Consider the following 26403-nt stretch of genomic DNA (forward strand, 5'->3'; position numbering starts at 1 on the left):
GTAGATATAGATGGTAGATACCAATAGGTCATAGTGTGTCATTCTTCATAATTATGGACTTATAGAACTATGGTTATCTACTATTCTGAAATAACAATAGTCTCATTTGAATTCATTTTTTGAACAAATTTAAATGTGTTGGGTTTGGAAAGACATTTTCAAATAACATGGTAACTGGGATCAATTGGTAGTGGATACTTAGGTTCCTATAATGGCTCATCCTTATTCAAGAGAAAGGATGTTCATAACAGTTGGCAGTTGGCAAGGGATAAAAGGGAATAGCAGTACATGTCATCCTTTAGTGTATTGACCTCTGAAACACTTAGATAATGGGAATTTAAGAGTTGCAGGACTGTATAAACTTTCTTCTGCTGCTTAATTCCTTGATTTCTGTCTCTTCATATAGGCTCTGTGTTCTTGGACAGCATCCCAAAATGATGTTTTTCTTCAAGGCAAGTTCTATATAAACTCATGTTGATAAATTTAAACACCTTTAGCCTTTAGCTACTTCCACATAAATAAAAAGATTGGGTTAGTGTGGTTCATTTTAATGAGTAAGGAGGCAAAAATCACTTAAAGCAACTTCAGTTTGTTCTAGTGACTGGATAGCAATGTTTCTCGGCTAATGCTATAACTTGGCTATCAGCTTATACTTATGAACCATTTTAAGAATAAGAAATTTGGGAAGTTATTTGGCTCAGGGTATGAAAAACAAGATGTCACGCAAGGGCTTGTTAAAAGTTTCACCATGGCAAATTCAAACATATACAATATTATTAACTGTGTCTTGGCAGCTCATTTTCTTCTTATAAACAGTCAAAAAAGCAGCTCTGGTTTATTTAATTCCCAGAAAAGAAAAATTGGAACCATTTAGCCTGCTTAATATCAAAACCTACCTGACCCACAAAAGAATCAAGAGGAATTTAGCAGAACACTTCATTTGAGTTACATCATCGCATACACAGACCCTTTGACCACAAATAGAACTTTAAAAAAATTTCTAATACAAATTTCATAGTGTTCATGTCTTTTATTATTTCTCCCTCTAATACTCTTTCTCTGGTTTCTTTTTTTACACCACCCTTCAGGATTTTCCAGGAATTAATTTCTTGTTCCTTTCTCCTTTCTCTTAACATTGATCTTCTTCAGAAGTTTGCCCAATCTTACAATATGAATCAACTTCATATTGACCCATGGCTAAATGTCCATCTTAAGTTTCAAAATCTGTATTTGTCTATTGTTCAATCATACTCTATCAAAAATATGAACTCTTATTTTTCTTCCCAGCTTTTGTAATTTTGTAGTGAAATGAGACATGAGAGAGGAGAGGAAGGAGTGGATTATAACTCCATGTTAGCATTAGATAATGGTTTTCTCAGTTACCTCTTCCAGGAAACAATCATATTTCAAATGGCCAAAAAACAAATGAAAAAAACTTAGAAAGGAAGATGCTTATATTGTCACCCATGTAATTTGGTGACAAATATTTTCTACCTAAACAAATAGTTCATGGTTAGATTAATGGTGAAGGTTTAAGTCATCTTAGAGGACTGGTAAGGGACACATCTGTCTCCTCCAGTATCTTTTCAGCACATCTCTATTTGTATCACACACCTGGCAATCTAATTTATTTTAGGGAAGAGCTACCCACCTCTTGTCCTTTTGGATTAATCATATGTTACTCCTCTCTTTCTTCCATGTCATTTTAGTTTGCAGTTCTGGAATGTTGTCATGTGGTAATTCTGTCATTTCACTTGCACTTTTCTTGACTCCTCTAAGAGTCTTTAAACTCTTCAATGACAAAGAACACGTTTTCTGCATTGTCTTACAATTAATAAATGCTCTGCACAGTACAGATCTATAGACGTTTTGTGTTTCATTCCTGAACTCAATCTAGGTAACATGGATTCATCTCTGTGTAATAGGCCTGCTTCTGAAAAACACAATGAGGAGCTCCAAAAGCAGAATGATACTTTCAGAATACCATGTTATGTTTCTAAATAGATAGACAGATAGATATACATAAATCAAAAATCTGAAAACGGTCTGGAAGTGTACATTTCAATAACTTACAATGTCAGTAGTGTGGGATTAATAGCAGATCAAGAAGACTGTATCTGCATGCGAAATGGTTCAATTTTTGAAAGAGTTTTTTAAATGAAAATGGACCAAAAATTGAAAGGGTTACAGTAAGTGTTGAGGAGTGACTTGGCAAAAGGAGCACAGAGGTGAGAAAGAATTAAGTAGAGTTCAATAGAACCAGGTATAATTTCTGTACACATGACTCCATGAACAGGAGCAAAGGGGACACTTAAAGAAATCATAGGACTAAGGAGAGATCAGGATTAGGAGGGTTTGTACTAGTCTAGAAATGCTGACCTGAAAACCAACTAAAGTTTTCAACTCCTTCTATTGAGGAACATTAGCTGTGCCGTGCTTTTCAAAAATGACTTGTCATAACTGATTTATGCCCACGTTAGCAACTCTTCTGAAATTACTTTGAAAGTAGACTAATGTGAGAGTTTCTCTTTAGAGATAATTCAAATTACTTGCATAGGAAGTGGCAGCAGGTCTGGGGATGTTGTAGCTCAGTGGCAGTGACCTTGCCTAGCTTGGGGCTGGCCTGCCATGGACTTTCACCCCAAACACTTGCAAGAAAAGAAAAGGGAGGGAAGGGAGAGAGAAAGTTGGAAGGGAGGAAGGCAAAGTTGGAGGGATGGAGGGAGGTAGAAAAGAAGGAAGAAGAAAAGGAGAAAAACCAGGAAGGGAGGAAGGAAGCAAGGAAGGTAGGAAATAGGGAGAGCACAAGGGCAGGGAAAGGACTGAGTCACTCAAACAAAAGGCAAGGGACACAAAGACCAATATAGGCCATAAAAGTTGTTTGAACAGTTTAGTCAGCTTTAGAATTTGAGTGACAACAAACTGAATGTTATGATGACTGCATGGAATCTTCCCACTAACCCTGCCTTGGCCTGGCCTAAACCAAATCAAGGGGTTGGTGGCATGGAGAGGAATTCTCTCTGGCTGGAGTGGGAGGGACCTAAACCTGTGGCACTTGAGGATGCACTGGGTAGGGAAGGGGACAAGACTCCCCTGATGGGCAGTTGAGCACAACAAGGCTCCTGGGAGCCTTTGATCATGGCTCCCACCGCCATACGCCCACCACCCACCATACGCTCAGCCCCTGAAGGGGCTCACAGTGGTCTGCTCCGTTGCCTGGTGCAGGTTGGAGTTCCTGACCAAACACCTGAGTGTCCACAGCCTGTGTTGGCCTGCCTGGGCAGGCTGTGGTTGTGGTGGCAAGAGCCAAAGCTGTCTTGGAGTGATGGAGGAGCCAAGGGCTGCCTCTCAGCCATACTAGTGGGTGGTTCTGGAAGAAGCACCCAGGGTTGTGGCAGCATTGTCCGAAGACATGAAGCCAGGCCATCTTCCTTATGGCTAACTACAGTAACAAAGCGGATGCCAAGTGGCCAAACTTGGGAGGGCGACAGCCTGAGTTTTGAGTGACAGCCCGAAGGGGTAGGCTGTGTGGACAGTACAGCAGGAACGGAGAAGGTCTTGAAGTGGGAACCCATGAGGAAGGGGTGACTGGTAGGAGAAGTGGGAAAGTAGTTGAAGATGCACCCAGAGGGTGGGTGATGAAGAATCAGGTTAGATTACCCAGTAAAATGGGAAGTTTCCTCAGAGCGAGAGCTGTGAAGCAACATCCTGTGACATTTTTTAAAAGAGGGAAAAGGTCACTCCGGTTTCTGTGCCAAAACGGATCATAGGTGAGGAGGGTGGGAATGGAGAGGCCATTATGGTGATTGAGAGTTGAGAGATGTGGTGGTTTGCAAGGTGACTTTGGTGGTTTTGAAGATGTTGTTGATGAGTTCTAGGGACAGGTCTTTTGTGGGGACTGCAATAGAGCATGGTGCCAGCACAGCAAGTCTGGGGAGAGCCCAGGTTGAGTGTCTGTGTGCTAGAGATAAAGCAACAGGGAGAGGCTTCTGGTTACAGGAGTTCAGAAGAGAGTTATGTTTTCTGAAAACTTAACATTGTGGGAAACCTCCTGCTTGTTGTTGATGGCTGCTGTGCAGGGAGCAGAATAACCCTGTGGTCTCTCTGAGGAGGCCCACAAGTGGCTATGTGGACAAGAAGCCAACCCCCTGCTGGTTTTTCACTGGCTTACTGACTCCTGCCTTCTCAGTAGGCATAAAGGCAGTGCCTCTGAGCACAAGGACCAGCTCTCTCGGCTGAAGGAAAAAGATCCAGAATTCTACAAGTTCTTGCAAGACAATGACCAGAGCCTGCTAAACTTTAGTGACTCAGACATCTCTGAGGAGGAAGAGGAGCAGTTTCACTCCTTGCCAGGTGCACTGGAGGTGAGGATAGCACAGACCTGTCCAGCAGGGCACCTGTGGCTTCTACACCCTCCCCCAGCATGACTCTTCTGTATCTGGTGTAGGAAGCAAGCGAAGAAGAAGACGGAGGAGAGGATGGGGACAGAGTCCCTGGAGGACCTCAGCAGAAGAAGAATGAGTCTGTTCCTGTGACCCTAGCCATGGTGGAGAAATGGAAGCAGTCTGCAAAGGTGAGAAGAAGGAGTGTGGTCTGAGCAGCTGGACCCCACCACAGGCCGGAGTCTCTCCCTTGTCTCATTGAGGTGCTCATGGCTGTACAGGTGGGAAGAGCCCTTCTCTGAACAGCACACAATGTCCAGTCCACATGTGTAGAGTGCTAGGAAGCCCTGGTTGGGATTCTTCAGTCATAGTTCAGCTTTTCTCTCAGGGGCTCTGCTCCCTGAAGTAAAGCCATTGTGGGTGTATCTGTTAGGTGTGTCTTGGTGTAGTTTCTCTTGCTTTATAGTGGGATGCCAACAGATAGTTCGTAAAGAAAAGATATTTAGTCCTAGGAATGTAGCTCAGTAATAGAGTGCCTGCCTAGCATGTATGGACTCTGGGCTCAATCCCCCAGCACTAGGAAAATAAGAAAGAAAGAGCAAGGGGAGGGAAGGGAAGGAGGGAGGGAGAGAGGAAGAAAGGAAAGAAAAGAAAGAAAAGGTGTTTACTTGGCTCACAGTTCTGGAGGTGGGAAGTACAACAGCATGGTGCAGCATCATCACATGGCTGGTGAGATAGCAAGCTTGCTCCTCCAACTCAGGACTTTCAGCCTTTTCCCCTGGGGCTCCTGAGCTGGGCTCATTCCCTTTCCAGGAGGATTATAGACTTGTCTCTATTTTAGTTGCCAGAACACGGCTTAGTGGTGCCGCCCCTACCTCTGCCCTATTTCTGAGGTTGTGGGGAAGGATCTCTTTTCTCTCAGGAGCAGGTTCTTGGAGTCAGTTATCTCTTGCTCTGCCTTGTGTAACCTCCTGCTCCCCCAGAGTTATTGATCTCTTGCTCCTTCAGCACCTCACTCCCAAGCTGTTTCATGAAGTGGTGCAGGCATTCAGAGCAGCTGTTGCTACCATCCAAGGAGACCAGGAAGGTGTTGAGGCCTGCAGGTTTCAGGTTACAGACAGCACTGGTGAGCAGGGTCTACAGGGCGGGTCAGGCTGGCTTACGTGCTCTCCTGTGAGTGACATCTGTGTCCCTTCCTCACAGTGTTCAACGCTCTTGTCACCTTCTGCATCAGAGATCTCTTTGGATACCTACCTAAGCTGCTATTTGGAAAGGCCCCAAAGGATACCAGCAGGTGAGAGAAATAGGGTGATCAGAGCTCTGCTCTGCAAGAGAGGACACTGTCCCCAGGGCCTTGGCCCACCTAGGACAGAGGCATGGCAGACTTTGGGGGCTCCTGAGAAGGAAGAGCAAAAGAGGCCTTTGGGGGATGTACTCTTGCCAGTGGGGGTGGCCCCACTCCTTGCCTTTTTCTTCCAGAAAAGAAATTCTATGCTGAGAATTTCTTGAGAGCATGGTGTGTGCTTGTTTTTTTTTTTTTTTTTTTTTTTTGGTATTGGGTGTTGAACTCGGGTGCTTAACCACTGAGCCACATCCCCAGCCTTATTTTTATATTTAGAGACAGGGTCTCACTGAGTGGCCTAACGCCTTACTATTTCTCAGGTTGGCTTTGAACTTATGATCCTCCTGCCTTCACCTTCTGAGACGCTGGGATTACAGGCATGCACCACTGTGCCCAGCGTGTGCTTGGTTTTAATCTTAAATTTTCCCAGGGTTTGGAAATCCAACTTCTGTCAGGACAGCTTTGAAAGAAAGCAGAAAGGCTCCACTGGGCTGTCAGCATCATGAGGGGTTGTAGGAATACCTTCACTAGAGCATGAGAGTGTTCATGTGTGTGTAGGCAGTGTAGACTGAAGGGGTCAGGCGAGGAGGGTGGAGGACAAAGCAGTGAGATGAGCAGGCAACAAGACAAGTGGTCCATGCAACTGGACCTTGGGGAGCAGCAATAGGGGATCCACAGCTGATGCTGACTGAAATGCCAAAAGGGAGCTGAATGGAAAACTCTCAGGGCCCTGCCTTTGGTCCTTGGTGTGTTTAGCCAATTTCTGTGAACATCAAGAAACTTACAGGAACCCGGCTTTTGTTGTCAGATGTTCAGTCCAGAAGATTTAAGGGTCCAGAGTTTTAGGGAAAAATGTTTGTGAATGTGCATGGTTGGGTCTTCTTCCCAGTGCGTAGGGGCCAGAGCCACCAGTCTGCACCAGTGAGTGGTGCCTGGTTAGGTCCAAAGGTCCTGAGTGCTGCTGAGGGTTGTGGTGTGACGGGGCCAAGGGAACCCAGAGGAGGCTGGTGTATGAGGGATGCAACTGGGGCTGGGCCCTTCTGGGAAGAATAGGACTCAGTATATCAGAGGGCAGTTGCTCTGCTTTGGCTGGGTGGGTGGTCTTTGGGAAGGGCTGGTGCTGCTTTACTGGGGGGTGGGCAGCTGTGTCTGTCAGCTGCACAAAGCTCCTCAGCATTTTGTGGAGAGAGGTGGGAAGTCTTCTCAGGGCAAGGTATGGTCTGAGACTCACTGAGGCAGCCTTGAGTCTAAGCTGCAGGAATGGGGATGTGTTTGGTTTCTGCAGGATGCTGCAGCCGTCCAGCAGTGCACTCTGGGGGAGACTCTGTGTGGACATCAAGGCATACCTAAGTGCAGTCATGCAGATGCTGTTCCTGAGGGGAAGGAGCATGGAAGCCCAGATCACAGTCGGGGCCCTTGCCATATTGGGTGGTCCAGTGTTTTTTGTGCCTCAGACTCAGTAAGATAGTGTCTCACAGCCCCCTTCTGCTTCCCTAGCTGGTGACCTCTCTGGCAGAAGCTACTGTGTCAGCGGCTGTCCTGCAGCACATCAGCAGCCTTGTGCCTTACTACCTAACCTTCCCCAAGCAGTGTTGCATGTTGCTCAAGGTGAGCAGGCTCATCACGCTCTGTTGGTGTGGCTGGTGGTGCACACAGCCACCCCACAAATACATCCCATTCCTGTTCAGGGCAGAAGTGTCACCTGCACCTACACTGGCTTCTGGCCAGCTCCTTTCCAGCCCTCCTCCACCTGAGTACCTCATCTAGGGCATCCCCTGACCCAGGCAGGCCAGCATAACTCGGTGATGTGAGAACAGGTTGCACTCAGGCATCTGTGTCCTAACAAGTTTTGAGAGCTGGATTCATTATACATTCTCATGCACACCTAATGGTAAAGGCAAGTTGTCACGGTCTTGCCTCTACAGGGCATGACATACTGTGTTCTGTGTTTTGGTGCCTCTTACTATTTTGCTACCAGCTTCTCCTGATGTGTTTTGGGAAGGGCTGTCTTCAAGCAGTAACACAGGAGCCTGTGGCTTGGCTTAGGGAGGGGAGGCATGTGCTGGGTCTAGGGGTTCCTGGGTGAGAAGGCTGGGGCAGACAGTGACATATTCCCTTTTCAGAAAATGGTGGTCCTATGGAGCACGGGTGAGGAGTCTTTGCGGGTGCTGGCTTTCCTGGTCCTCATTAGAATCTGCCAGCACAAGAAGGACATCTTCTTGAGCCCTGTCCTGAAGATAGTGTGGGCCCTGAATCTGTCTTGGGAATCAGCCTGAGGGCCTAACAGGCTGCCTTTTTGGTCAGTGCCCTTAGCTGGGCCCTGGCATCATAGCTCAGGGCAGACTAAGGTCCCTAGATCCCATTCCTCACCAAGAATGTAGGAGTGCTGACAGACACAGGAACCCTCAGCCTTCTGGCCTCTACCTCGACTTTGCTTCAGATAACCGTCCCCAAGGGGGAACATCTTGTTAGTGGTTGAGAACTTCCTACAGGAAGAATAGAATAGGTCTGAGGTCACAGCCAGCATCCAAACCCTGCTGTCCAACTCCAGACCTAGGGGGGCCCATCTGTGTGCAGGGACCCTCTGAAACCCTCATACTGGCCCAGCGTGCAGCAGGACTTAACTCACTCCCTACCCCTCACCACATACCTTCCCTGCAGGGTCCCTCTGCATACCTTAGTCTGTGTAAGTCTGGCAAGCATATGCTTGGGCATATGCATGGGGCTGAGCAGCATCAGAATCCTGAGGAGTTGGAGGTCTGTGCAAGGGGGTCTGCAGCCATTGGCTTGGCTGTAGTTCCTGCTTGAGGCAGCAGTTCCAGGAGAAATGTCTACGTGTTGGCAGATGGCTTGGAGCCAGGTAGTGGGTTTTCGGGTGCTTCTGACTGGAGTCTCTCTGGCAGCAAATGTATATCACGTATGTGAGGAACTGCAAGTTCACCTCTCCAGGCACTCTGCCCCTCATCAACTTCATGCAACGGACATTGACTGAGCTGCTTGCCCTGGATCCCAGCATCTCCTACCAGTACGCCTTCCTCTATATCCGCCAGCTCACCATCCACCTGCGCAGTGCCATGACTATGGGCAAAAAGTTGCACACAGCCATGCCTCCAGACTTGGGAGTCTGATCAGCAGAGGGCCTGGGGGCCTCCTTGAATCCAGGCCTAGCACCTTGGTGGATGTGATGGGTGGGCACACTGGGGAGGGGGCACACTTGGCTACTGACCTGGGTGCTGACACTCAGGCAAACTCTGCTCTGACCAGGACACGTACCAGTCAGTGTACAACTGGCAGTATGTCCACTGCCTCTACTTGTGGTGCCGTGTCTTGAGTACCCTTGGCTCCAGCGGAGCCCTTCAGCCTCTGCTCTATCCCCTCTCGCAGGTGGTCATTGGCTGCATCAAGTGAGTTCATCGGGCAAGCTTTTGGCCAGTAATGTTGTGTCCAGGGTCTTTGGGTCTTGGCAATCCCTGTTGGGCTTGCAGTCAAGTTCGCTGCAGAGTACTCTGTGCTCTGAGGGCAACAGTGTGAAGGCCTTTTTGGTTTCTTGTGAGGTGCTTTGTGCCAGTCTGACCAGGAGGGGGCATCTTTGTCCTGAAAAGCATCCTCCTGAGCTTTGGCGATTAGACTAGGAGGGAAGGTGGAGGTCCAGGGGAGGGAGCCCTGAAAGCAGGGAATGGGGAAGAAAGGGAGCCAGGAATGAACAGCCCCCACCCGTGTTAAAGTGTAGTGAATATGAAAGCTGCATGGGTGTTCCTCTGATCCCATCGCTGAGCAAGGAAGCAGATGCTTAGACCAGTACCAAGTTCAAAGTGTTTTGTGGTAGGTACCCTGTTCTGTTTGGGGGAGTGTGATGCTACTTTCTGTGGGCATTGTGACTCCTCACCTGGCTGGAGTGACAGGAAGGCCCTCCTGGGGGTTCAGAGGCAGTGGGTAGCCAAAACTGGTGTTGAGTGATGACTTAACCAGCCTCTGCCCCTTCCCGCCTTACCCCTCCCAGGCTGGTCCCTACTGCCCGCTTCTACCCCCTGCGCATGCACTGTGTGCGTGCCTTAACACTGCTGTCAGAGAGCACTGGCACCTTCATCCCAGTGCTGCCTTTTATCCTTGAGGTGAGTGGGTTCTGCAATCTTGGTTCAGGGTGCTTCAGTTCTCCTGCCTGCCCCTGAGTCTGCTGTGAGGTCCACATCACTTCCCTGAGCTTTGCATGGGTTCAAGGAGCACATTACTCTGCTCAGCACTTTACCTCCTAAGCTGGTTGTGAGTGTCAGTCACTTAGGCTCTGAGGGTTGAGCCTGAGGACCCTGGGTTTGCAGTCAGGGAACAGACTCTGGCCACAGAGATATTTGCTCAGGACTTCAGCGGGCAGGAGAGCTGGGCTTCAAACCCAGGTTTGTGGTTTCAGAGCTTTCAAGGCCCTGCCTAGACCACTATGTGCACTTGAGCACCAGTGCTGCTCTGAGGGAGGCAGGTTAGTGTCAGGTTAGGCCTTAGCCCACAGGATGTTCAAACACTTGCTGTCTCCAGGTCACAAGAAAAGGGAACCCATGCCTGTTCCCATTCCCTTCCACTGAGGCAGGTTGCTGTTTGTGCTTTGTGAAGCTGTTGTGGAAGCCACATCTGTTTCCCTGTGACAGCCAGGTGTGATTCCTAACTTCCCCTGCTGTGACCTCTCTACCTTGGCACCCCACTGAGGGCCTCCTACCCTGACAACTGGCTCTAGGTGCCTCCCCAGTCTCTTCCACTGCTGTGGCATGGTTTCTTTTTCTCCTTCATCCTGGACAGTGCTCAAACACTGACCCTGCCTTGGTTTATTGTAGCTGCACCTTGTGGGGCCTCCCATGCCCAGATGTAGGTTGAGAAGGCAGATCACAGAGGCTGAAGTGAGCAGGGCATCTGGACCTTCCTGGTTCCCTGGGTTGGAGACCAATGGATTCATAGTTTTATCCTCCATGAGCCTGAGTGTGGCTGGGAGGCTGTGGACACTTCCTTGTGGCCCCCACCCTGGACCTGGAGCAGACTCATCAGCCTGAGTTGGAGGACTCTGAGCATCTGAGCCCCATCCCCTGATGAGCTTGGTCCTTCCCTGCCACCTCAGGATGCCCTAGTGGAGCAGCTGTATGACCTCATGCTGGAGTACCTGCAGGGCCAGGCCCACAGTATTGCCTTCCCTGAATTGGCACTGCCTGCTGTCTTACAGGTGTGTACCCAATGGTTGGCTCCCTCCCCAAATCCCCTGGGGGCCTGCTTTATGATGGACTTTGATTATCTTTTAATGGACACAGTGCCCTTTGTACACAGGGACTGAAAAGAGGTGTCTTTGTCCCAGCTTCACAGGGCTAGTAGCAGAGCCTGATCCTTTATGGTCTCCACACAGGCACCGCCTTGCAGCTGGACCCCTTGGACCATAATGTGTGGTACTGGTCATGGGGGTGTAGGAGATTATCAGTCACTCAGGAGGTTGGGACAGGTCTGGATGGCTCACCAAGGATCCTAGCAACATGTTGGTCCACTGAAACACTGTCTAAGCCTTCCAGGGACCAGACCAGCTGCCTGCAGAAGTCTTTACACTGGGGTGGGCTGGTCCCTGACTGATTTCCTGTGTGGTCCTGGGGCTGGGGTGGGGGTTTCTCTCTGCTTCTCCCATGAGAGTATGGCTCTCTGCCTGCTGTTCCCTGACTCAGGCCTGCACCTCTCATGGGGGAGGGTCAGTGCTGCTGCTCACAACTGAGCTGCATCTGAGGCCCATCCAGACAGGTTGTGTGTGTGTGTGTGTGTGTGTGTGTGTGTGTGTGTGTGTGTGTGCAAGGCTGCACATGCATAGTCACTTGCTGTCGTTTGGCACTTGGCTGTGGCCTGGGTCCCAGATAGGAGTGCCTGGCAGTCAGGAAGCTTCTGCTGCTGGATTCAAAGGTCTCAGGGATAGGGGACTAGAGTAGGGGTAAACAGATATTTTCAATAAGTGTTCTTGGATTTATGGTTGCATGGTTTCTCAGTCTGGCTACTGGCCTTTGGCCACAGTACAAAAGCAGCCACAGAAAGCCCATTGCATGTGAGGGAATGAGTGCAGCTGTTGCCAGAAGAGCTTTATTTACAGAGATGGGCAGGCTGGAGAGCAGCCTGATTTCATCTGTGGCCCACTGTCCACTTGTGTGCAGTTGGGCTCTGGACCTCCCTGGAGTCGCCATGATGTTTTGATGGGCCCTGGACTTCCTTTGGGGTGCAGGGTATCCTGTCTGCCTGCTGGGTTGATTGCCCCCCCCCCCCGCCACTTCTGCAGCTCAAGTCCTTCCTCCGGGAGTGCAAGGTGGACAACTACTGGCGGCAGATGCGCCAGTTGTTGGAAAAGGTGCAGGAGAATGCAGAGCACATCCACAATCACCGCCAGAGGGTCTCTTTTGGTGTCTCTGACCAGCTTGCAGTGGTCAGTAGGGAACTGGTATCTGGAGTGGGGGTGGTGCTGCTTGAGGGCACTCATCAGGGAATGGCTGGGTTTGAGGTTTGCCCATAGTGGGACATGATTCTGAACTGCCCCACTCCTAGGATGCTTGGGAGAAGCAGGCCCGAGGAGAGGGGACCCCACTCACCAGGTACTATAGCCACTGGTGGAAGCTGAGGGACCGCGAGATACAGCTGGAGATCAGTGGTAAAGAGCGGGTACATCTGGGGTGCCAAGGGAGTGGGTGGGTCAGCTAGATTCAGATCTTGCACATTGGCATGACTTTTAGGACCAGGCAGAGATTTGATTGGGATGACTTTGGTGGTGGTGTGGGTGGGGCATGGGAGGACTATGGCTGTTTGAGGAGGTGGTGATCCTATGGGGTAGTGTCAGGAGTTGTCACAACCAGGCATCTCCCAAGGGTAGGGGCCTTGGGGGGAATGGCGTGGCTTCACATATTTGTCACACAGGCCAGCCTGTGGACCCCAGGAAGGCAGGTAGAAGGGCTTTAGCTTTTGACTCTGGGCATGGCTGTGACTATGAGTTGGGGTGACTTGAGAGACTGCTTCTTGAAGTAGCATGCCACCAAGGTGCTGGCTCTCCTGGGAGGGATGCTACGGATGTGGGAGCAGAAAGGTTGCCAAGTAGCAAGTGGCCAAGCAGGGTGCTCCTGAGGGCTGCTGGAGGCTTATGAGGGAAATAGTGTTGGCCTCTCTGAACCCCCTGCCCATGCCTACCTACTCCTCTGGTTCTGATTATTCCAGATAGAAGATCTGAACTTCCCAGAGATCAAACAGCGGAAGATAGAGGACAGGAAGGATGAGGACAGGAAGGAATTTAAAGACCTCTTTGACCTGGACAGTACTGAGGATGAGGAGACCACAGACTTTTGGGAGAGAGGTGGGGGCTGCCCCTGCTGTAGCATGTGCTCCTGGAGATGGGGAGGGTGTGGATGGCTATGGGACCTCACAGCCAGAGGGGTCCCCGCCTCAGTGTTTTCTGTGCTGATTGCTAAGCATCCCTACTCCTAACTACACTGTTTGATCTTCCACCTGCAAGTGGAGAGACGGGTGGTCCTCTTGCTTGTGGCTTACCCTGCTGTGGACCTCTGCTGGTGGTCACTGGGTGGGGGGCTCATCATGGACTCTTCTCGGTTCACAGAAACACCTGGGTCCCTGAGAACTCGGCAGGGGCTCAAAGTGGAAGAAGATGATAAGTACTACCAGGAAGAGGAGGATAGCAGCAACTCAGAAGGTGAGTGGTTCTTGGGGCAAGGGATCTGATCCTTAATCCCATCTGGCAACAGAGCCATGGGAGGGCAGCCCCAAGCCCCGCCCACTCCTCCCTGGGGTGCTCAGCCAGCTGCTCTGTTCTCATGGGCTCTAGCAGCCAGCTTATAATGCACCAATAAATTAATTAATTAATGCTGTGATTAATTAGTGATGATTAACCTCCAAGACTGGCTTCCTCCCGATAAGCAGAATTTATGTGGCCTTTTCTGTCCTTGCAGATGGAGGCCCAGATGCAGAGGCGGGGCTGGACCATGGTGAGCTGTGGCAGCTGGCCCAGGGGCCCCAGGATGAGCTAGAGGATCTGCAGCTTTCGGAGGAGGACTAAGGGTCTCCTGCAGTGCCCCAAAGGCCCTGAGGCCAGTGTCTGTGCAGCAGGAGGGCAGTAGACAGTGGACAGGGCTTTATTGTCACAGCACGACAGACCAGATGAACCAAGAGCTGTGCTGACCTGGGCAGCAAGAGCCAGCCCTATGCAGGAGGCTGGTCCTGCTGCCAGGTCACAGCAGCCTGCTCCAGAGAGGTGGCTCCCTGGTTCCTCTACTCCTTTGTCTTTGGTTTGTCTATGGACCTCTGCATTCACTCCCAGAAAGTCTTCAAAAACTCATTCAGTCCTTTTAAGTCACATTTTTTCCTTTTAAAAATTCTGAACAGACACAGGGAGGGTGGCTGTCCCTAGGCAGAGCTGCTGTGGCCCTGGCAGCCCCATCATCGCCCTCAGGACCCATGGGCCTCCTCACCTGTGGGTCCCAAGCCAACCTCCACACTGCCTCTCTGGAATTCACAGCGGCTCTGGTGCTCGGGCATAATGAGGTGGCGGCTTCGGTGCACACTGGATATGAGTGTGGGAAGGTCACTGTCCTGGCTGCAGCAGAGCAAGACAGAGGATGAAGCCATGAGCCTTGGCAGTGCGACCTGAAGAGCATGAGTACAAGGGTGCTTGGGGCTGAGGACAGCGTGCACTGAGCGTGGTGATGTGTGTGCATACCTCTGTGGGCTTGGGATGCCACACCTATGCACACTCACCAGGCAGGCCAAGAGAAAGCAGAGACATGGCACCTAGACCCCACTACAGCACCCAGCTGGTCTGTGCAGAGCCAGAGCAGCCCCTCCCACCTTCCTCTCTCCAGAGAGGCAGCTGTGCTCAGCTACCTGCCTCAGAGGGAGGACAGGACGGCCTGCTGTCTCACAGGACAGGCACATAGAGGGCACACTGCCACCCATGTGCTGCCAGATCTGAAGCAAGCACCTGGCACGTGCCACTTTGGTTAAAACTTGCAACACCCTCTCGGGGCCCTCATTTCTCCAAATAAGGAAACTGAGGTTCAGACCAAAGTCCTGTAGCTAAAAAGACTCTGCCCTGGAATGGTACCTGTGGCCCCAGGAGATGCACTGGCTGGCTCAGGACACCTGTGATCCCCAGGGTGCACCCAGGCCTGGCCTTGGAATCACCCTGCATGTGATTCTTTGTCCCTTCTCCCTCCTGATGAGCCCTCACCCACAGCCCCAGAGAGAAGAGGGAGGAGAAAGTGGGGCACCCCTGGGGTTATGTGAGCAACCCCATCATCAACAGAGAAGGAGGGGACAGAAAGTCAAGGCCAGCCAGAGCAGGGGCAGGGAAGCCCAGTGCCCCAGCAATGCCCTCCCGGCCCACCTGTGGTGGAGCAGCCTCTTCAGCAGCACTGACACTAGCAGAGCCTCCTCACAGTGACCTAGGATCCAACCCTGAATCTTATTAAATAGCCCCCAGCCCGGGCTGGCAGGAGCCAGGCTAATCCAGGCCAGGCCCTAAGCAGATCAGTTTCAGCACCAGATACCCCGGGGCGGCCCCAGATCCCCTAGGAGACCCATATGTAGATTCTCCCCTACCCCCGTGAAGGTGGGAGGCAGATGGGGGAGTAAGTACTTTATGGGATTAATCTCCCGAGGCTCATCCCCCATCATCCTCACTGATGTGGGGTGTTGGACAGAACTGCTGTCCTCAGCATGGGGAAAGGGCCTGGGCTGGCCGGGTACAGGGCTGCAGCTGCCATGGAGCTTCTCCCCACAGTGCACTGGACACTTCCTGCTTCCAGGGACTGGAGAGGTGAGCACAGTAATTTCCTGTGAGCCCTGGCCTGGACCCCCAGCAGCACCTGCATCTGGGACCAGCCTCAATGACAGCTATCGGCTCTGTCTCACTTGGGGGTTACCCGGGCTCTTGAGGTGCAGGCCCATCGGGGCAACCCTTGGCTAGACAGGACCTGCCCTTGCATTCCACACTCAAGTCCCTGCCTTGGGGGTTCATTCCTCAGGTCCCAAGATGGGCCAGTCCTGAAAACCTGTTCTGGTCACTCAGTTACTCACTGAACAAATTATGCTGGGTTCATTAAAAAAAAAAAGCCAAGAGACTCACACACAGGCTGGAGAGTTGAGAGCACCTGTCTTCACAGTTTGGGGCCACTACACACAGGCAAGGCCTTAGCAGGCTGCTGTGGCACGTGGGGAGACTGAGGCAGGGTCAGGAAGACTGCAGGGAGGGTTGTGAGGAGGCCAGGAGAAGGGCGAGACCGACTCCCTCCTGAGGGCCTCCCCACCCCAACTCTCTCATGTAGCCTTCACCAGCTGGGGGGCCTAGAAGGTCAGGGACCTAGCAGGCCCTCTTTCAAGCAATGCTGCAGGGGCATCACAGGGCAGAGGGGCCCTGGGCCTCTACCTGCAGCCAGCAGCAGGCATCCCCAGCAGGATTGGTCAAAAGGACGAAGAGGACAGACAGATGCAAGAGGCAGACAGACCAGTGAAGAGTGACAGATGAATGGGGATGGACAGACAGTTGGGATGGGACAAAGACAGTTGGTGACCCAGTGTGAGGCAGCTGGTGGTCCACAGCCCTCCTTGTCCAGACACTGGGGGCTGCTAGCAGACGGGATATGATGGGCTGTTAGTCCTCTGGGGTGTGCTCTTCTCCAGAACCGTAACCTTCCCTTTAATGAAATCCAGAAAGTCATCCTTGCCCCTCTGGATCCTCTGTGGGACCAGGGTCTCTACTAATGCAAGGCCCAGGCTGCAGCAGCCAGTACTGGTGAGAGCTCAGCATGGGACTCCTGGGGCCTCCCCGCACCCCAAGGCCAGGTGTACCCCAAGGAGATGCAGGTCTGGAGGGGAGGCACAGCCATTGGGTTTCCTTGCAGGCCTTGCTGGCAAATTTATCCTGTAGCGTCCAGAGTAAAAGGCTCATAAAATGTCATAAATGTTCATGATGGTTCATAAAAATGATCAGTTGAGCTGGCAACTCCAAAATGAGGTGGAAATAAGTTTAAAGATGTTTTTATTGTAATTCGGCTCCAGGATCCAGACGTTCTTGAAGACATAAATAATGACACCTCTGGCAGAGATTCAGGACAAGCTGCCATCCTGCAGCTGGGCTGGGGAGGCCAGGCACCCACAGCTGGAGTCACAGAGGCTTTTCCTGCCCTTGGTGCCCACTGCTCCCCATCAGGCCCTTCCTGTGGTGCTCCCCTTGAAGCCCCGGGGAAAAACTTGGCCCCAATAACCAGAAACCAGCCCCTACCCCTTGGGAGCAGGAACTGGGTCCCTGACACCTGACCTCCTCCTCAGCGGCTTCTTTTTTATCCTTTATGTCTTGGGTTCACAGGCCCCAGCCTGTTTCCATAACCCAAATCCATGTGAGGAAACCACAATCTGCCAGGGTCCCCAGAAGGATCTTTCCAAAACACAGACCTGGTCACTCCCTGCTCAGGAACTTTCTGTGGCTTGCTCAGCTTGGAGAACAAAGCCCAACTGGTCCAGCGGCTAAGGTGCAGACCTTTTAGCATCCCATTGAGCCAGACCTGCAGAGTTCCCATTCTCCTCCCTTCCATCCCATCCTTCATCCCTCCACAGCTTTGCAGACCACCTTTTCCCAGTGAACTCCTATGCATCCTTCAAGAACCTGCTCACACATCACCATTCTCACCTCCTGGTGGGTCTCTGGGAGGGTGAGAGGTGAAAATTACAGCCTCATCTTAGAGCTGTTGGGCTCCAATGGACAGTCCAGTGGTGAGGGTCATAGCATGCTTTCTCTCCAGGCTGCCTAGAACCCTGCCCATGCTGTTGAGGCCTGGCACAAGTCTGCACTTGGCTGAGATGGGTCTCCTGATCTCAGTTGGGCACCATGCCACCTACCTTCCAGGCCAGGTAAGGACACACATCAAAACCAGCCAGGCAACCGCATGGCCCACACTGGCTCACACTGACTGGGACAGAGGACAAGATAAAAGACCATGGGCAGAGGAGGGAGGCAGGGTGGGTAGGACCAAGGAGAAATGGCAACAGCTGCCCCTGCCCAAGCCAGGCTCCTACCTGCAAGATGTCTCTCGGAAGGAGATGTTCACATCCCAGTGGGTGTGGACTCTACCGGGAGAGAAAAGAGGGTCAGTGGCTCCATTACTGGCATAGAGACAGCAGCGGGGTGTGGGCCTGACTCTTAACATCCCACCAGCCAGAAGCCAGGGCAGTAATGAGGGTGGCACCTCATGCCCAGTTCAACCTGGTGGCAGCTTCCACTGAACAAACCCAAGGGCTTGAGATGCTCTGGCCTCCCAGAGATGAGGAGGAGCATGCTGAACAGCCCTGTGCATCACCAGGCACCACAGCCCCCACCATCTGACTCACAGACACCCAACCCCTAGGTGCTGGCAGGACGAGGCCCATATCAGGAAACAAGCCTCTGGGAGGTTGTGGGTGTCAGCCCAGGTGGGTACCGGACCTTGGGTCTCTCTGCTTGCCAACCTCTACCCAGAAGTGACCATGGCATGGCTGAGGCAGAACAAGGTGCCAGGGAGCCAGTTCAGGAGAGAGGACAGCTTCTGCCTGTACCCCCGCCCCACAGCAGCCTTCCAGAAGACCCCTGGTCTTGGCGCCCCCTTCCACAGGAGCCTGAGCCTCCTGGCCCAGCTCTGGAATAAGTACCTTCTCTTCATGATCTGGACATGCGGATCATCCTCCTGCTTCAAGCCTGGCTGCCGTCCACAGGCTGGGCCACCTCCATCACTGTCACCATCACTGGCAGAAAAGCTGGGGTTCCATTCCTTTTTCAGGGAGTGTGGAGGGGGCAGGGGCCTGTCCTTTTGTCTGCCAGCTGCCCCCGGTTTTGGGCAGGAGGAGGAGAACGTTAAGGCTAGGCTAGACATCAGCCTCCTGGGCCTGGGCCAAGGCCCAGGGGCCTCATTTCTGCAGGCACAGCCTGTGAGGACAGGAGAGTGTGGGCTGTTCTGTATGCCCAGCCTGAGTGTGGGTGCCCACACTGTGGCAGGGAGCCCTGGGGATGCTTGAGCTATGACCCGCAGCTCTTTCCCTGGGTCCCCAGAGTCTTCTGGGATTGTGCATACAGCCTGGGGCAGGGATCATGGGGCTGGTCCTGGTGGGTGTGCAGTCAGGGAGCAGGTCCCTCTAAACGTGTCTGGCTGACATCCCATCTCCTCTGTCAGTCCTGAAAACTGACAGCAATATCAACAAGCAAAGTCACTTTTCTTTTTCTTTTGCAGTGCTGGTGAAACTAGGACCTCACAAAACACTCTGCCACTGAGTGGCAGCCCCAGCCCCTCTTTGCTATTTTGTTAGCACCGTGAAAAGCCCAGCTCAGGGGAAATCTGTCTGAGACTGTTGGTTCCTTGCAAAATGCAGGTCTGGGAGCCACAGGCCGCCTGAGAGCACTAACAGCCCCAACCCTTTGTTCCCCAGCCCTGATGGCTCATTTCTCTCCTCAGTGCCCCCCTGCACCATGTGTAAGTGTGTGGCGCTGTGTATGCTCAAGCTTGGAGCCCTGCACCCAGCTCACACATTTCTGCACAGAGCGGTGGATATGAGTGTGTGGCCCCAGTCCTGGCATTTCTCAACACTTCCTGGCTCCAGGTCCTGCTGCCCCAGGGAAAAGAAAAAAAGTCATTGATCATTTTCCAGTGTACAGAGGTTTTTTCTTACTTGGTTAAGAGGCTGCTGGCTCAGAGGCTGCATGGGCTTTCAGAGTATCTACTTTCCTCTCCTGTTCAGTCCTCCCATTGCCAGAAAGAGCTGATCCTCACCACACCCATGAGCTTAGTGAGGAAGGGGTCAAGGAGGCTCCCTGCCCCAGGTCATCCAGGATCCTGAGGTGGGCTGCTGCATGGAGTCCTGTCCTTGCAAGGACGCTTCTCTTCAGATTCAGCACCACATCATCTTCGGATGCCTGGCTCTGCCCAGCTCAGTGCTCCCTCCCCCAGCTCTGGGAGCCACAGTATCCCCCACACCTGCCCTCACACATCTGCTGGGATACCCTCTGTTTCCCTCTGTAACATGGTGAATGAAATAGACCCAGCAATATAAGAGCATGGTGGCATGGGGCCAATGGGTTTTCAGGGCCAGCCCACAGGATGACAGGGTCCAGTGACAGCAGAGCACAGGGAGCTGGCAGTGGTGAGTGCCCACCTATGCCTGGGTGTCTGTCAATCCATAGGTTTGGTATCATTTTCAACACCCCTTGGCCCATGGCTCTGCCTTGTCCAGCCTGCCAAAGCCCAGTGCCAGGCATCTGGAGATGAGCTCTGCCCTTCTCCTCAGTCACCTTTCAGCCTTAGGTGAAATACTCTCTTGAAAAGAAAAGGAGTATTTTCTCAAAGCCACCTGCTTCCCCTCTTTTGTGGCAGAAATACTCCCATTCAAACAGAAAGTAGAACCCAGACTAGGAGTAAACGTCTCTCTGCCTCTCATCTGTGGAAGAGAAGAGGGGGACACAGGGTCTATAAGACTGCTACTTGGAAGGGGACCAGGACTGGCTGGCTGGGAAGGAGCCCAGGCTATATGCCAGTCTTAGCCCCATGAGGCACAGAGCTGGGCACAGGAACTTCCAGTGTCTGGTATGCCCTGAAAGCACCCTGGAAGGATAGGTCTGGGGTGGCTCTTGGGGGTAACTCTATGGGGGAGCATGCTGAGAACCCAGATGGCCACTCTAACCCTGCCCAAGGATGGGGAACACATGCCCCCCCCCGATACATCAGAGACTTAGCTCCCCACTGCTCAACAAATTTGAGAACCTGGCTCCTAACCGATAATTGACCCCTTCTGAAATGGTGAGAGTGGGTTCCAGCATGCACAGTCACATGCACACCTTATTCTACCCCTGGAGTATCTGTGACCATGAAGTGCACACACCTTTGAAACTGGCCACAAGGGTAGGTGGAGACAGTCTCTGTCCACCAACAGGTTGGGGCTAGAAAGGGGATCCATGGAGATACCTCCAAGGAAGCGACCAGGCACAGAGAGGCAGGCAGGCCCAGGTCTGAAGCGCCCTTCATTCAGGGCAGGTACCAGGGAGCTTCAGAAGGGCAGCAGCTCCATCCCTCTCTGAGCTTCAGATTGCCACTTGAGGTGATGGCAGATGTTGAGCTCAGGCCACCCTCTTCCCCTCTCTTGTGGTAGGCCTCAGGGGTGGCAGGTTGGAAACTGTGGGGCACTCCCATCCAAACAGAAAACAGAACCCAGACTAGTCTGAGGTGGGCACCCAGAGGATCCTGTCCAGTTCCAGCTGCCTGAAGGGGTGCAATGATGGAGAGGGACTTCAATCTTTTGCCCAGTAGGTATGTGACAGTAAGCAAAAGGTGTTTCTACACACCTGCTTGGGGAGCTCTTTTACAGGTGCCCTGTGCTCCTGTAGACTCAAGTGTGTATGGCGGGCGGCTTGAGGCTGTGACCATGGCAGACCATGTGTGGGCTGGGCCTGTGGCTCTCCTTCCCCAGCCAGCATCCATGTGTCCAAGATTTCCCAGCCTGCTCAGCGTGCACCCTGCAGAGCCCACGAGGAAGCCAGGATACCCTACCACCAGGTCAAAGGGAATAAACCCAAGGTGGCAGCCTGGGCCCTCTCAGGACCACTGGTACCTCCACCCCTCCTGCTCCTTCCTATAAGAGGGGACTGCTGGGTGGATCTAGGAACAGCAGCCTCCACCCCCCATGTCCCTAGAGGTACCCCACAGGGGGAGCTTCCTCTCTAGAGGCAATTTCCTTTTCAGATCAACCCTCTACTCCTCACTGCCTGGAGTGTCATACCTGCTCCCCAGGCCAGTGGGGAGGCCATAGATTGTCTACCCTGGGTGGGGCTCTTGCTCTCTGGACACCTACAGGCGAAGACCCTGCCCCACCCAGGCTCCATGTCATGGACCCTCCGAGGTCCAGACCCTTGCAGGGCAGCACTTCAACATTAGGAGCACCAGATGTGCAACCTGGCCAGCCAACACTGTTACACCTCAAAAGAGTCCTGCCCCAGCACCTAGTACCTCTCTCTGCTGAGCCAGACGGCTTGGTGATCTCCAGTCCTGGGACAGGGAAGTCCCCAGGCCCAATGAATGACAATAACAGTGGGAAGACCCTGGAACCTGGAAGGCTGGAGAAGTAGCTCCAAGACACCCAGGAGGGAGGCTGCTCAAGAACAGGCAGGACCCGCCCTTCATCCAAACAGGAGAGGATCCTGTGACCCCGGATTCCCACTCATTCCCAGGAACTGTCTGGAACAGCACAAAGCAACCCCACCCACCCCATCTGCCCTGGGAGGATTCCCTCCAGCCTGCCCAGAGGGCTGAAGCTAGGACTCTTGATCTCAGAGATCACCAGGCTCTCAGGGGAGTCCAGACGTCGTCCCAACCCAGCTCCTTCCCAGGTCTCACCACAGGCGAGGATATTCGACAGCCCGGGCAGTCGCAGATTGGAGGATGCACCTGCAGAATTCCCTTGGACATAAGAGTCTTCAGATTTTTCCCTGTGAGGAGAGGCGAGCACAGCTGGTGAGGGGCAGTCAGGGCATAGATGGAGCCTCTGGGGCGCAGTCACCGGCAAAGCCAGTCCCCACTCCCGGAAGGTGTATGAAATGCACAACAACCTTCCAAACCCACTGTCGTCCAACTTCGGAGCCTGCTGCCCGCCCCACCCTCGAGGACGAGAAGGGGATCTGCTGGGCTCTGAAACTCAAATCCTGGGCGGGGCCCTCCCCTGGTGGAGGGCGGCTTCCTCTCAGCCCTGGCGCCCCTCCTCCTGCCCCACCCTCTCTTAGCCAGTCCCGCCGGAACTGTGGCCAGGCAGTGGAAGGTTGAGCTAGGGAACTGGTGAGCTGCGGCGCGGTCGCGACCCAGGCCTGCGTCAGTCCCCAATGCAGGAAAGGGCAGCCACTGCGGAGCCTGAACTGCTAAAAAACCAAACGCTACCGGGTCCCAAACTTCCCAAGACCCTCACAGCGCCAGACGGTCGCCGCGCTTATCAGGTGCCCCCGACCTGGCTCCCAAAGGTGTATTGTCGCACCTTTGGAGTCACCATCCAAACAGGCTGCTCCAGGTCTGGCTGACACTGTTCCAGCTCTGCAAGCCCACGCCCCGCCCCACTCCCGCGGCCCCACCTACCCGCGCAGCCCCAGCCAGTGTGCACTCGCACCCAGGCCGCATGGGCACCTCTCCACTCGAGCAGAACCAGTGGCTCCGAGCCTGGGGAGGGAAGGCGTCCCTCCCAACCCGTCTCCCGACTTCCTGTAAACTTCCTCTGGGCCTGAAGGCCCAGGGGCTTCACAAAGACCTGCCGGGCTGAGGGAGCGCCCGCTCCTGCGTAGCTCGGGACCCCAGCACTCTGTGGCCCGAACTGGGAGGACAGTGGAGGCCGAGGGCGCTCTGCGGTGTCCACTGAACCAACCGTGCGGGGGCAGGCGGGGTGTGTGGGTCCCTGAAGCAGCTCTGGAGCTGCAGCGCCCTCTCTGGGCCAAAACCAAGTCTCCCCAGTGGCAGAGCGAAGGGCTCCGTCCCGCGGGTCCCGAGTAGCGAAGAAGGAGAGGGATGGCGGCTTGCGCCCCCATGGCGGCCACACGTTTGTGGCGGATGCTGCGCTTCCAGTCCTTGGCCGTCTGGTAGCCGCTGACAAACTGGAACTCTTGGGCGTGAGCCACTCGCCGCGGTGGCGGATGGACGGGCCTTTGCTGGCCTGGCAGAGTTTCCGTACCTAGAGCAGAGCACGGTTGGCGCCGCACTCCACCTCGATCCACGGCTCACTGTTGTCCAGCAGCGGCTGGAAGTCCGCGGCCGAGTGGAGCTCGAGGGCTAGCGGGTCTCGGGGCAGGTGGAGGTTCCGCGTGGCCTCGTGCAGGCTAAGGTAGGCGCGCGGGGGCCGGAGTGGTGGAGCCAACAGTGCTTCACAGCCTGCAGCAGAGGCCGGCAGCGAGGCGGCCGGGGGCAGAGCTGCAGCGGCGGGCAGCGGGGTCAAGTAGCCCGGCAGCGGAGGCAGAGGCAGCGCGGCCAGGGTCCGGTGGAAGGTGGCCAGGGCCAGGTCCTCGCGGCCCGGGAGCTCCTTTTTGACCGCCGGCATGGCGCGCAGGTGGCCTAGCAGCCGGCTCTCGGTCGCCGGCGCAACTTATTTTGGCCCTGGCTGGACTTGCGTCTCCGCCCGCCCTGAAGGCGCCTGGCCGCGCTTCCACCCCGCCCGCTACTGTGCCCTGGCACCCGAAGCCGCCGCCGCCGCAGCAGCGCAGCCGGCCGGGCCGCCCGCGCCTGCTACCCGGCCTGCTGGAGGGGTCTCCGCGGACCCAGACATGGCGTTGCCGGAGCTGCTATTGATCACAGACCGACTCGCCCTGCGCCGCAGTGCCCCGCGCTGGCGCTCAGTGGGGCGTCGGGAGTCCACTGGAGCCGGCGCCCTGGGGCAGTCCTGCTGCCCGCTGTGCAGGGCAGTGAGAAGTCGCGGAGTCGCCAGGCCCGCTCCCCGCCCTTCCCGGGGGTCCCAAGCTCCCGCCCCGGCCCGCCCTGCTGCCCAGCCGCGCACCCGCGTCCACTTGCGCGCGCCCGCCTGGCGGGGACTTGGGAGACTCCCGCAACTTGGCCCATTTAAACAGCCCCGGCGCGGCGGGCAGGCGCGGGCTCCAGCAGGGGGTGCGTGACGGTCGACTGAGTTTGTGAAGCGGGACAGGGCTGCACCCCCCCCCCCACCTCGGGTCAGAGCAAAGAAGGGAGGGAGACCCTGGGGAATGCACGCGAGCCAGATGGGGCACCAGGTCACTGTTGGGTCTCAGGCTTGAGTTTGGGACCCCCTGTGGGGCAGCTTGGTTGGTGGCTTTTCCCAGGGTGGATGATCCAGCTTCCCTGGCCCCTCCAGTGTGTGAGCCTGTGGCTATGAGTAGGAGTGTTTGCAGGGTGCTCCTCTTCGTGTACACAGTGTGAGGTTGTGGATTTGTGGAGAGTTTGAGTTCTGTGCATAAGGATAGAAACTTCCTGTAGTGCACTTATTCACTCTTGAGGGTTTTGTTTTGTTTTGTTTTGTTTTTAATCATCCCCATTTTATAGATTGGGAACCTGAATCAGAGAAGCCAAGGAAGCTCCTGATGACACACAGCTGTTTTAAATCTAGGATGTCTGCTTTCAGGACAGTATCAGCCATGGTGTGGGGCAGGAGTAGTTGACTGAATCAGAGTGGGGATGAGGAAGGTGGACAGCTGGCAGAATGAGTGTGCACACCACTACATTCTGTCCCCACTAGAAGGGGGTCTGAGATAGAGACTTCTGATAGTCCATGCCCACTTAGGCGTTCTGGGGGCAGGTCAGTCTGGTGATCGACCTTCTGGTTAGTCCCCCCCCACCACCATTCTGCATGAACTTGGAGTTTCTTTTTAGGAAAAGAAACTGAGAACTGCCCTGGAGCTTGGAGCTGGTTAGAATGACTTGTCTTTGGTGTGTCATATTAGATGCACCAGAAAGTGGTCTCACATCCCAACACAGAATCCCAGCCCTGTCCCTGACCCCCTGAGACACTCCAGCAGGGCATCCCTGGGAGCCTCAGGTGGACCACAGGCCAAAGCAATATTATCTCAGGAGGGTTTTATAACAATAGGAATTGATCAGTTGAACTCACACTTAAATGATTTAGTTCATACTTTGTACACTGTAGAAATAAAAGATATGATTTTAATTTTTTTCTGTTTCTATTAGCTTGAATATTCCAAAAATCAGTTTGGAACTTTTCATTTTCTACCTTTAAAGCAAGAAATATATTTATTTTAATATTTGATTCTTGCCACTTAAAAGACATAGGGTGCAGTGAAATCTTTGTAATGAAAAGATATAATATGCATATTTTAAATTTAGTCCACACAGTCCCAGGAAGAATTTAAACTGGAGGATCTGAAGAAGAACCAAGAAGCTAGAACCAAGTAAGTTTTGTTTTATATTTTTTAGTGATATTCCTTTAGGAAGAGTTTTATCTGTTGTGAATATTAAGATTGTTTAGCACAGAAAGTGATTGGATTTATTTCTCTTACTTTTTGGTGCTTTTAAAATTCCTACAATATTTGCATTTTTAATTAACATTTGGATTTAATCTTGCAGTATGGGCAAAGGCACAGTGTGAATAACTGAATGAATGTAAGTTAATGTAGCCTTTTTAAAATTTTTTTTTAGTTGTAGACAGATACAATACCTTTATTTTATTTTTTTGTTTTTATGTGGTGTTGAGGATCGAATCCAGTGCCTCACACATGCAAGGCAAATGCTCTACCAACAGAACTATAACCCAGCTCCTGTACTCTTTTTTTATTGAGATAAGATTGCACATCTAAGTGCATTTATGTGACTAGGGAATAGTAGATTTTATTTATCCAACTAAGTAAGATTTTTAAGTAGGGAATCATAAAATCAAAGCATTTTCAAACAGAAAGGAGTCTCAGACTTGTGGTCACATTATCTATTGAGGAAAGACATGAAATGATTTGTTTGCCCTGTTTCATTTAAATCCCCAGTAACTGAGCAGGGTCTAGATCTCAGAACATTTGTCAGTCTATCTCAGTTCACACTAGTGCAATCCTTTTAATGTAAACATGCTTTGAGTAAGAGGTAAAAAATTAAGAACTAAAGAGGGCCTTGCACAGTGGCGCATGCCTGTAATCCCAGCCGCTCGGGAGGTTGAGGCAGAAGGATATCA

At 52.9% G+C, this 26403-nt stretch overlaps 1 protein-coding gene and 1 long non-coding RNA gene across 2 annotated transcripts; one reads left to right on the plus strand and one right to left on the minus strand.

Annotated features, from left to right (window-relative positions):
- The first annotated feature begins 3910 nt into the window (after positions 1-3910).
- LOC143640523 (nucleolar complex protein 2 homolog) lies at positions 3911-13780 on the plus strand. Its single transcript, XM_077108272.1, is given in 18 exon segments — positions 3911-3945; positions 4193-4364; positions 4448-4573; positions 5308-5310; positions 5391-5508; positions 5586-5676; positions 7010-7093; positions 7203-7332; positions 7848-7964; positions 8628-8825; positions 8989-9128; positions 9725-9836; positions 10823-10924; positions 12005-12148; positions 12268-12381; positions 12928-13063; positions 13325-13417; positions 13674-13780. Coding segments are annotated over 18 exon segments (2022 nt in total).
- A 461-nt stretch (positions 13781-14241) lies between these two features.
- On the minus strand, positions 14242-18504 carry LOC143387581 (uncharacterized). The gene is made up of 3 exons (XR_013089858.2): positions 18403-18504; positions 17794-17844; positions 14242-14317 (listed from the first exon to the last, which is right to left on the minus strand). It is a non-coding gene; the product is annotated as an uncharacterized LOC143387581 (long non-coding RNA).
- Between the last annotated feature and the right edge of the window lie 7899 nt (positions 18505-26403).

This window comes from Callospermophilus lateralis, unplaced genomic scaffold (assembly GCF_048772815.1).
Source record: "Callospermophilus lateralis isolate mCalLat2 unplaced genomic scaffold, mCalLat2.hap1 Scaffold_322, whole genome shotgun sequence".
NCBI lineage: Eukaryota > Metazoa > Chordata > Mammalia > Rodentia > Sciuridae > Callospermophilus > Callospermophilus lateralis.